This window comes from Episyrphus balteatus, chromosome 2 (assembly GCF_945859705.1).
Source record: "Episyrphus balteatus chromosome 2, idEpiBalt1.1, whole genome shotgun sequence".
In the NCBI taxonomy this organism is placed as follows: domain Eukaryota; kingdom Metazoa; phylum Arthropoda; class Insecta; order Diptera; family Syrphidae; genus Episyrphus; species Episyrphus balteatus.
The window spans coordinates 21,475,169-21,486,650 of NC_079135.1; the positions used below are offsets into that span (position 1 = coordinate 21,475,169).

An 11,482-nucleotide genomic window follows, 5' to 3' on the forward strand; every position below is an offset into this window, starting at 1 on the left:
AATTCCAGCCTCTAGCTCCAATGCATAAATGTATTTATTTGCAATATATAGGTAGGTACCTACTAAAGGTCAAATTTATGATTCGTTTACAAAATTGAATTCGAGATAACAATCAAACATTACATAACGATGATAAAAAATGCTAGAAAATGAGTCTGTCATTTCCATCTACAGCCAATTAAAGGTTTTTGGTGATTCCCTACAAATAGGGAAAATTGACATTTTTTTCAGGGTCAAAATTAACATAAGGTAATTACCATTAGATCAAAATGTTTTATTCTCAAAAACGAATCTAACGATTTTTATTTAAAAAAAAGTACAGTCCACTGTGGGAAATAAAAGTCTACTTTTAAATTGAAAAAAAAAAAAAAAAATATTTTTCGAAGGGTATTGAACTATTTTCCTAATTCCAGACTTTCTAACAAGCCATTTAACCGATTTCAACCAAAAAATTTGTAAACAAAAATCTTTTAGCAACATTACACGGTGTAACACTCAAAATATACGCGGGCGGAGACCTATCAGGTTTTGTAGAGCTAGTCGCACTGATTACGAAACGGTATTTGAAAATCCCCTAACACCCCCAAAATCTGGAGTTACGGGCAAAAAACGGTTTTTTGGACCTTCACCCATTGAACAAATTCTAGCTTCGTCAATTTTTTACCCATTTTCAACAAATATATAAATATAAATATACCTTTTCAACAATGTATAAAATATGTAACTCGCTTAAACCACTTAGAATTTATAAGCTGTCAAAGTTCAAAAATTACATTTTTTTCGTCATTTGCTCAACTTCGGCATCAATTTAAAGTATATGTTTTCAAAACAACATGCTATTTTAAAAATATACTCTAAAACAATTTCTATTTTCCAATCAATCGAGGTATTTTTTATGAAAATCACTTCAAAATTGGCTTAGAAAAAAAAATTTTTCGATTTCAACCCAGATACAGAAATTCGAACTTTTAGGTATAGAACAAAAATGTTGTTTCGGCACGTAGTAGGATAACTTGGGCGCCAGGATTTGATAACGGGTTTTTGTAGAGGAGCTCAATACAAACATTTTTTTCTTTGGGAGGGGGGTCTATCCCTCCCCGTTTAGGTGGGAGGGGCATTTTTCTAAAAAAAAATTATCAAAATAAAAAAAAATTATTAAAAAACAACGGCAACACCCACAGTAATAAATGATTCCGAAAGGAATAATTGTACATTTGATTTTAATTTTTAAACCAATATAATATAACCAATAGTTTTTGAAATAATCGATTTCAAAGTTAAAAATAGGCGACAAATTTTTCAAACTCATTTTATACTATTTTTGTCCAGACTGTGAATTTTAGTAAAAAAATTACTCACACAGAAAAGTGCCTCAATTGATTCCTTAAAGAACAGTGAAACTATATGTTTCTATGTCTTCTAGTTTTTGAGAAAATTGAAAAATTATTTTATCAGATTTTTCTTTTTTCAAAATATTTTTTGTTTTTATTTTTATAATTAAAAAAAAAAATTAATTTTTCGAAAACGGTTCAGTGATTTTTTTTGTGTTGATTAATAAATATGTGATTTCCTCTTAATGGCATACCTAACAAATTTATTTTTAATTATTTTTGAAAATTTTCATATAATGTATATACATATAAAAAAAACATGAATTTCTTTAGGAGTTCTTTGTTATACAATAAATCAAATTGCATTCTTGTTTTCGGGCTCAAATTATCATTTCAAAAATCTCAATGTTTTCCAATTTAATTGACCGCAATACTTCAACCAAGTATATACCTTATTTTTTGTTTTACATACAACTCTTCAGGTTAAACTCAAGAAAAATCTTGACATGCAAAATAAGCATCGCCTTACAGTGTAACCAGGTTTATTGTACGTGACAAAGTGTCTCAGTAAAAATAAAATCCTGTAAATTTCCACATCATTAAACCGTTTGGCAAAAGGATTGTTTAAGTGCTCATTAGGCTTTACTTTTTCATTCTTTATAAAATTTTACAACACAAATTGTCGTTTAGGCTCTTTAAAGAAAACATAAATCCTCTAGTCCTTGCAACAAGAGCAAGAAGTATTTCAAATATAAGATAAATCGTCTAAGAGTATGTTGAGAGTGGTGGTTGCCAAGAATTGAGATTATCATTTTAGATAGCTCCCAGAGTTGCTGTAAAAAAATTGAAACATTTTCTAGACATGACAATTTTCTTTAAAAATTATTTCTTCTATTTTATTTCAAAGGATGAATCAGCTGGCGGGTGGTATACATATATGGGGACTTATTTTTTAAAAGTGAAGAAAGACGACAAACCATTTGAATGGTATGCAAGCGAATAATTAAAATAAACAAAAAATAAAATACCCTCCAGCTGAAATAGCATAAGAATTTCCTATTTCTATTTTAACCCAAGAAAAATACAAAAAATAAAAAAATAATTTTAATTTCCATCACCCATTTGGAAAAGATATGGTGAACCATTACATAGAATGATATGCCCGGAAGCCGATTAAAATCTATTGAAATATCCACCATTTTTTTTTTATATGAGAGTCAGTTTTCTGTCACAATGACGTAGTATATACGACAAATTAAATATTCTTTTACGTTGACAAGATTACAATGAACAGTTTAGGTGTAGGCGTTTAGATTGTGTCATAACAATGGGTAGACCGGAAAAAAACTGTAAGAATTTTAGGGTTGTAGACATAGTTTACAAAGTTTAGGTTGATAAACTTTTGAGGGAAACGCACTGGAAATGGTTTGTCTGAAATAAAACATTAATTGCATTGAGAGAGGTTGAGAAGAAAATAAGGAAAAATAAGTCAATATTTGTGTTTTTTGGTTAGGCTATCCACAGTGCAGTAAAAAAAGAAAAAAAAATTCTTGGCCGCATCACTGCCGTTCGACGCAAAATTTCACCGCACCACTGCTGAAGCACAGCCGCACAATTTAAACATTTGTATAAGTATGACAATCTAGTCAAGGCTGCCGTGCGGCTGTGGTACGGAATAGAAATTTTTGATCATGGTGCGGCGCATTAGTAATTTTTGGTCATGGTGCGGTTGTGGTTCGGCGATGGTGCGGCAGTGAAGCGAGTGGCAGAATACATACTTTGTTGTCATAGTACGGCTGTGGTGCGGCGGAATAGAAATTTATGATCATGGTGCGGCTTCGGTTTGGTGGAGGCTGTGGAGCGGCATTGGTGCGGCGAAATAGTACCTAATTTTTGCATATAGATCGGCTTTTGTTCGTCGGTGGTGCGGAGGAATAGAAAATCTTAATCATGGTGTAGTGTATTGATGTGCTACTGAGCGGCGCGGTGGCGTTGGTTTGGCGGAACTATATTTTTACCCCGGTTGTTAAATCAAGAAAAACTTGGTGTTCAAATAAAAACAAAAATATAGAATTGTAAATTTTGCTGAGATAGTTTATTTGAAAAAAAAAAATTGACATAGAAATATTATAACTTTCTTAAAATTAAGCAACAGTTTTATAAGACTTAAAACTACAAACTAAAATCTCCACTATGACTTAGTAAGCAAAAGAAGTTCCAAATCCTTTGAAACTGACATGAGAAGCAGCGCCATCTGTCGACCACAAATTGTGTTCGTTCGATTGTTGGCTCCTAGCAGATTCCTGATGACTGTTGTACTGATGTTCAGCTGGAAGATAAGTTTGTGAAACCAAATGAGTTGCTGGTGGAAGGTAAGCCCTTGAAGCTTGGTGTGAAGGTGTTGTACTTTCTGGACTTTCAACTTCAACGGTGTCCTTGTTTTCTTCGTTCGATGATGGTTGTGATTGGCTGTGAGTTGAAGATTCGTATTGGTTATTGAATGCAGCTGGACCGTCATATTTAATCAATTTAGTGGAAGAAGCCTCAACATGGTGTTGGGGAGCAACGTAGGTGGTGTGAGTGATTGGAGCTGACGAACCGTATTTAATGTAGGCAGTTGGTGCTGGTGCAACATGGCTGGCATGAGAAGTTGACTCTGTGGCGCCATATTTCGTGTAGACAGCTGGAGCTGGTTGAACGTAAGTCACTTGTCCTGGTGCCTGAACTGGAGCTGTATATTTGATAAGGCTTGGTTGTTGGACAGAATAGGTATGGTGAACAGGAGCAGAGTGATGGCTATAGACAGCTGGAGGATGTTCTCCGAAAGATGTGTAGACTGCTGGTTCAGGGCTAGCGTATTTCACATGAACAGTTTGTGGAGCAACAGTTTTGTGGTAAACGGTCTGAACTGGGGCAGAGTAGTGTACAAGAGTTTGATGAGGACCAGCGGCAGCAAAGTGTGTTGGAGCAGCATATTTTACAACAGTTTGAGCTGGAACTTCATATTTGACAAAAGATGGCGCTGCAACATGATGTCCTGCTGCATGGTGAAGGGAAGTCTTGTAGAAAGTTGGCAAACCCGAAGAAGAGTGAGTGTTGGCAGAAGAAGATGGTGAAGAAGCACTTGGAGCATCATATCTGTAACCAGGAGAAGTTGCAGGTTCGTGTTGGTATGCAGCTTGAGTTGGTTCAGGTTCCGACGATCTTGGTGCATGAGTTGCCTCTTCTGCACTTTCAGCTTCGGTTGTAGTTGATTCAGTCGTTGTTGGTTCGGTAGTTGTTGTTGTTTCTTCAGAAGAATGCGAAGAAGGTGTTGATGATTGTCCTTCATTGAATTCCAAACTTCTGGCATATGAATTAGCTCCATATGTCACATGGGTATAAGCTGGGGCGGCATAAACTGGACCGGAATGAACTGGAGCTGCAATGTGGACTGCCTTGGCATAAGCTGGGACATAGTGAATATGTGATCCTTCAGGTACGTGAGAATATTGTGGTTGATGATGAGCATCATCTGCTGCTATATTATGGACTTGAGTGTAGGTCACTGGATGTAGAAGTCCACCAGCATTTGCAATTGCAAATAATGCGCAGATTGTCACAAATTTAAATGCCATTTTTTTTTCGTATATTTAATCCAATTTTACTGAAATACCACAAACGACTGATGCTCTATCGATGGCAGATTGTTGGTTTTTATATGTTTGATGAATTTATTTTTGTATGTTGGTGGGTTACTCATATTTTTTCGTACTTGCCATAATAATTTCTTTTTTACTTTTACTTAAAATTCATTTGAGTTAGCTTCTCCCCTCTCGCCCGTTTTTTTTTTTTTATTTTTTAACAAATTAGAGCAATAACTAACAAAAAAAAATAAGCATAACAAATTTTTGGTAATAATATCGCGATTCCTAAAAAGTTATAGCTCATAATCACACAAAACACGTTTCAATTGTTTAACTAGCCTAAAGCTATTCTTTTGGCGGGCAATTGAAGATATACATAAATCATAAGATCTTGACGTATATACTTAGGTAATATGTCTGAGCGAGTCTCGACTGAAGTAACAAGTATGGGTACTTGTTCCCAATTTGAAGATCTATTATTTCAATTTGTTTGGTACGCCCAATGGGGATGCTGTTTGAATGTTACTATATAATTCGTAATTATTTGTGTGAATGCATGAGAAAGAGAGGTCAGGTGGAACTGACAAATTGGTCAGCAATGAGTGAATAGGTACCATTTTATGGTTTTAAATTTTTTTTACTAACCATTATCCAATGTCAACAAATTAATCAAAGTACCTATAGTATCAAAGGAGAAATATAAATATTAATCAAAGTTTAATGTATTTTATCCTAATATTTGACTTAAATTTTTTCTTAAGTCTTTTTTGTTGAAGTTTCATTGAGAAAAGTTTTTTTTTGAGAAATCTTATAAATAATCTTATTATTATTTAATTCTACAAATTATACACTCTTAAAAGATAGAAGACCAAATCCCTAAAATATAAGTTCGCTCGTCAATGGCATTGGAATAGATAGATAGTGTTTTTTCCACTCAAAATGACCGTATGGTTGAAAAATCAGCTATTTTAATTGAAATTAATTAAACCGCTATCATGTTTATTAAAAATTCATAGCAAGTATATTTGGCTTCTTTTAAACAAAAGAGTTGAGTAGCGAACTTTATTTTATTAATGTATCACTTTTTAAATATTTCTTTACATTTAAACCCTTTCGAGCCCAGCGTTACTCTCATGAAACATATATTTGGAAATTCGTTAGAAACACTTCATTTAATAATTTACTCGATTAGTACAAAAAGTTAGTCAAATATCATACTTTTGAATTTTTTATCGAAAAAGGGAATGAAATTCACTTTTCTTTTTTTTTTGCCAAGGGTTTTAAATTCTTATATGGTCATAGTTTTGTAAAAAAAAAAATATATATTAAAAATGTAAATCCTGAAAGAAGTAGTATGAATTATTATTATATAAAAAATTATTTTCTAAGTTCGCCGGCTTTTTTAGGCTTTGTTAGACTATAAAGAACACCGTGAGTTCGATAAGCCAATTTAGTGGTAAAATATAGGTAATTCCTCTAGATCAAAAGTCATATTTTTCTGTTGCCCCGCTAAATAAATAAAGTGCACGACTGGGTCACACTCGCACGTACTTCCTTTTATGCTAAAAGTTGCTTAGAATGTGAATTTTTTTATACCATTCATATAAAAGAATAATTTTAATTTAATTTTATAGTTAATTTTGTTAGAAAAGTATTAAAAGTTGTTTTTAAAAATTATGAAAACACATTTTTAAATCATTTTAATCTCAAAGAAGTAAAAAAAAAAATCAAAAATATTTACTTTTGAAAAATTTTCTTAAACCTTATGGCCAACAGTAAATTAAAATAGTTTGAGCCGTTTTCACATTTTGGTCATATGGCAAGTACCGTTAATTTTGGTAAAAAAAAATACATAACAAAATAAAACAAAATTTAAAACAAAAATTTCAGGGCGGCTAGATTCCTTAATACTCATTGCAAAACAAATTAAACACGGTTTTATTTGCACTTTACTCTATTGTTGTTGTTTGATTTCACATGAAAAACAATAGATTAAAAATTAGCCAAGGAAAAAAAACACGAGTTTGGTATACAAAAAAAAATCAAACGAGGTTTATAGATCTAATTCTATAAGCCTACTTATCACATCACCAATTCACCTCTTAAATCAATTTCCTCCAAATATTCCCTAAGCAATTCTTTTTTTCTTTTTCTTATAAATATCCTTCACTCGCTTAAAAATTGTGTTCTTACAAAAAAAAGTCCTTAAATCCTTAAAATTAAAAAAAAAAAGAAGAAAATACTGCAAAACACATTAATAAAAGTGAAGAAAAAAAAATAAATAAAAATTCTTCAGTAAGTCTTTGACTGACTTCCAACGAGTGAATGAAAAAATATATAAATCCGATAATTTTTCAAGTAACAAGAGAATTCACTTGCTTTGTACCTTTTCTTTTTCTGGCGCCCGATTTAATATTCCAAACACAGATTTACTTTTATTCAATAAACGCTTCGCTAAATTTGTCGTTTAAAAGACGTGCCCCATCTCAGTGTCGTCGTCAGTCGTCGGCTTAGTACAAAAATGCATAAGGCAAAAGCATTGAAAAAGAAGGCGACGAAATTGTGGAGGAAGAAAAATTCTTCCATCAGGAGCTGGATTATTGTTGTAGGTCTGTGTTTTTTGGTGGAACAAAAAAATAAACTTACTCCGGAACGAATGAAATTCTACACCGGACGTTCTTTTCGCTTAAAGTTGATTTCATTTAAGAAGGTGTCTCTCCCAAGAGTGATTGATAATCGTCTTCATTTCAGTAGCAGTAGAAAGTGGAACTTTAATCCCGTAATTGAATGAAGACACGAGGGCACGCTTTTATTCGTGCAACATTATACTTCGAAAGGGCTGAAATGCAAAACCATCTTCATAACCTCTGATCTCTGAGTCCTTAGTGCAACCCCATTTGGCCATTTGTTTTAAATTTCGCTCATAAAAATTGATCCTGCGGAATTTATTCGCTCATTAAAATTTGTCCCACTTACATTTTTGTGGTGTGTATCCTTTTTCTAAGCCTGGGGATAAAAATATACCATTGCCATTGCCAGAGAATATGGCCAGGATATCTATGACGGTTTTTTTTTTTATGGCAAAGAAATAAATATGAAATACTTCACATGCAGGATATTTACGAGCTTGTCTTCACACCACAAAAAACACTTAGCATCACCATCATTCTATACCACCACCGCACCGCTGCTATCGGTCATAAGGGATGCATTCAATATGGCGGCAGCGGGCGGCTATACCATTTCATTTTTCTGTGTGTTTTTCTGTGTGTAAATAATTTTTGCTGTTTCCTTTCCTCGATATAAAAAATAATTTTGAAATATTTGAAGCATTTGAGTATTATGCTATGAGAATTTGTAAATAATATAAAAGAAAGCTTAACCCTGGAAGCCTATAAAAATTTGAGTTATGGGACAAATGGTGGATGTTGTTTTGGAAAACGGTTTTTATTTGAGAATTGAGTTGGGAGGAAGGTATGTTGTTGCTATTTGTTTGATGATAAATTATATTTGAAAATATTCAAGTACCTTCACATCGCCACTTCAGTGGTCTAAAAGGGAGAAGGGGTGGAATTATTCAAGAATTTCAAGTAGTATTTTGATACAGAATAGTTTGAAGTACTTCATAAAGGTTCATTTAATACTTGACACTTGGTATTAATTCATTTGTAAAATGAGAAGATATCTTTGATTATTTTTTATCTTCTAATAGGGGTATCAATTTACTCCCATTGAAAGGAGACACTTCAAATTCCAGACGTTAATTAAGTTTTGAATGTGAACTATGTATTTCAAAAATATTATGAACTATTTTTGCTAAAAAAAAACACTTGTTGCAAATCACGGTGGTAGTACACAGTGAGCCTGAACAAGTTTAAGGTTGACCTAAAATGACGACAAAAACTAAAGATGAGGCTTTGTTCCTGAAGGCCTCAGCAATAATAATCCGTTTTTACCAAAATCGGATTAGCTTCCTTTTTCGAGATACCCCCCGTAAACGTTTTTTTTCGAAAAAAAATTCATATCAACCCAAGGCTCGAGTACGATAACTTAGGCGCCGAGAATTGAAAACGGTTTTTTGTAGAGGTATTCAATACATTCATTTTTTGTTATGGGAGGGAGGGTCTATGCCCCCCCTTTTAGGAGGGAGAGGCAATTTTATAAAAAATTACTAAAAATATTATTAAAAAACAACGGCAGCACTTACAGTTATCAGTGATAACTTTTTCAAAAGCTAGAATTGTACACTAATTTGAGTTTTTATATCAAGATATTTTAATCAGTAGTTTTCGAAATAATCGATTTCAAAGTCAACTTTTGTGAAAAATAAGCATGAAAAAATACATTGAATACTATTTTTGTCAAGACTATGGATTTCTATACGGGATAAATCGATAAAATAAATTACCTTAATAAATTCCTTATAAAATACTGAAAACTACATCTTTCAATGCCTTCTAGTTGTCGAGAAAATTGAAAAATAGGAAAACTACTTTCTTTATCAGATTTTTATTTTCTTGGCTATTTTGCTTAACCGTTATCAAAAATCAAAAATTTAAAAGTATTGTGCTTAATCTACTTCGACTCCATGATTGGGCTTAATTTCCATTTAAAATTGGATCATAAAAATAAAATTTCTTGTACCAGTGTGGTACCAGAACGCTCATTAGTGAGCCCGTGAAAGAAAGTCGTTTTCCTATTTTTCAATTTTCTCAAAAACTAGAAGGCATAGAAAGATGTAGTTTTCAGTATTTGATAAGGAATTTATTAAGGTAATTTATTTTATCGATTTATCCCGTATAGAAATCCATAGTCTTGACAAAAATAGTATTCAATGTATTTTTTCATGCTTATTTTTCACAAAAGTTGACTTTGAAATCGATTATTTCGAAAACTACTGATTAAAATATCTTGATATAAAAACTCAAATTAGTGTACAATTCTAGCTTTTGAAAAAGTTATCACTGATAACTGTAAGTGCTGCCGTTGTTTTTTAATAATATTTTTAGTAATTTTTTATAAAATTGCCTCTCCCTCCTAAAAGGGGGGGCATAGACCCTCCCTCCCATAACAAAAAATGAATGTATTGAATACCTCTACAAAAAACCGTTTTCAATTCTCGGCGCCTAAGTTATCGTACTCGAGCCTTGGGTTGATATGAATTTTTTTTCGAAAAAAAACGTTTACGGGGGGTATCTCGAAAAAGGAAGCTAATCCGATTTTGGTAAAAACGGATTATTATTGCTGAGGCCTTCAGGAACAAAGCCTCATCTTTAGTTTTTGTCGTCATTTTAGGTCAACCTTAAACTTGTTCAGGCTCACTGTGAGTACTATATATCAAGTTATGCATTCGTACAAAAAAAAAAAGTTGAGATAACATTTTTCCATGCCACTACGATGGTAGAGAATGCCAAAAAAGTGGGTCCTGGAAGTCCGTCCGTCTGTCTGTCTGTCTGTCTGTCTGTCTGTCTGTCTGTCTGTATAAGGAGCTAAAGCCTAAACGGATGGACCGATTAATGTCAAATTTGGTATGAAGCGTTATTTGGAGACTCTCCAGAGGGATTTTTGGAATTAATTTTTTTGGACCAAAAATAACGGTACTTGTCATATACCGATTTTAGTAAAATTGAAATATCTCAAAAACGGCTCCAACGATTTTGTTTAAAAAATTCAAATGTTAGTTTTAAGTTCACGTCTATCTTCAAATGAAAAATTTTTTTTTGAAAATCATTACTAACGGTACCTGCCATAGAACCGTCTTTTTCAAATCTGATTATCTCCGAAACTGCTTATTCGATTTCAACGAAAATTCTTGTGAAGAAGCATTTATAAAATTTTATAATATAAGCCAAAAATAAAATTTCGAAAAAAATTCAAATTATTGAAAACGGGAGATTGAATTTCTTTGAAATTTTGTCTTTAAATGTTGATTAGTGATTTCTACAAAATGGCATACCAATTTTATTTTTAAACTTTTTTTCCAAAAAAATTATTATTTATAAAAAAATAGTTTCTTAACCCTAGAAATTTTATTATTTCTGTTTTCTCCGAAAAAGGGGCTTCCGATTGGATTCTCAATTCGTGTAACCCGTGTGTTAAAAAAATCCTTTTTTGCGTTTTCTGTTAAAAAAATAACTACTAAACATGAATTATTATTTAACTTCACAGAAATAATAAGTTAATAACTTTTTCTTAACAGCTCAGTTAAAAATCATTTCGTCGTTTCGACGAATGGTTATCTTTAACGTACTACAAAATAAGGTTAGCTTTTTAGGGTTAAAAAACGACTCTAACGATTTTGAAAATTTTTTTTCTTAAAATGCATCTTAATATACCAATCAAAACTGTACTTGTTTTTTGGGGCAATTTGATTTTAGATTTTATTTTTTTTAAATGAATTTTATTTTTTTTCCAAATTTCTATATAAAAAGTCTTAAAAATTTAAGCAACTTTAACTCTAAGATCAAGTTCGTGCGACCGAGTTGTGCATTTTATTTCTATAAGATATAATTGTATCGAAGACAT

General features: G+C 32.2%; 1 protein-coding gene across 1 annotated transcript; it reads right to left on the reverse strand.

The window, feature by feature from the left end:
- Window positions 1-3,529: 3,529 nt before the first annotated feature.
- Window positions 3,530-4,948, reverse strand: LOC129908286 (uncharacterized). Its single transcript, XM_055984692.1, has one exon. It carries the CDS (start codon window positions 4,946-4,948, stop codon window positions 3,530-3,532), a length of 1,419 nt encoding a protein of 472 aa, XP_055840667.1.
- Between the last annotated feature and the right edge of the window lie 6,534 nt (window positions 4,949-11,482).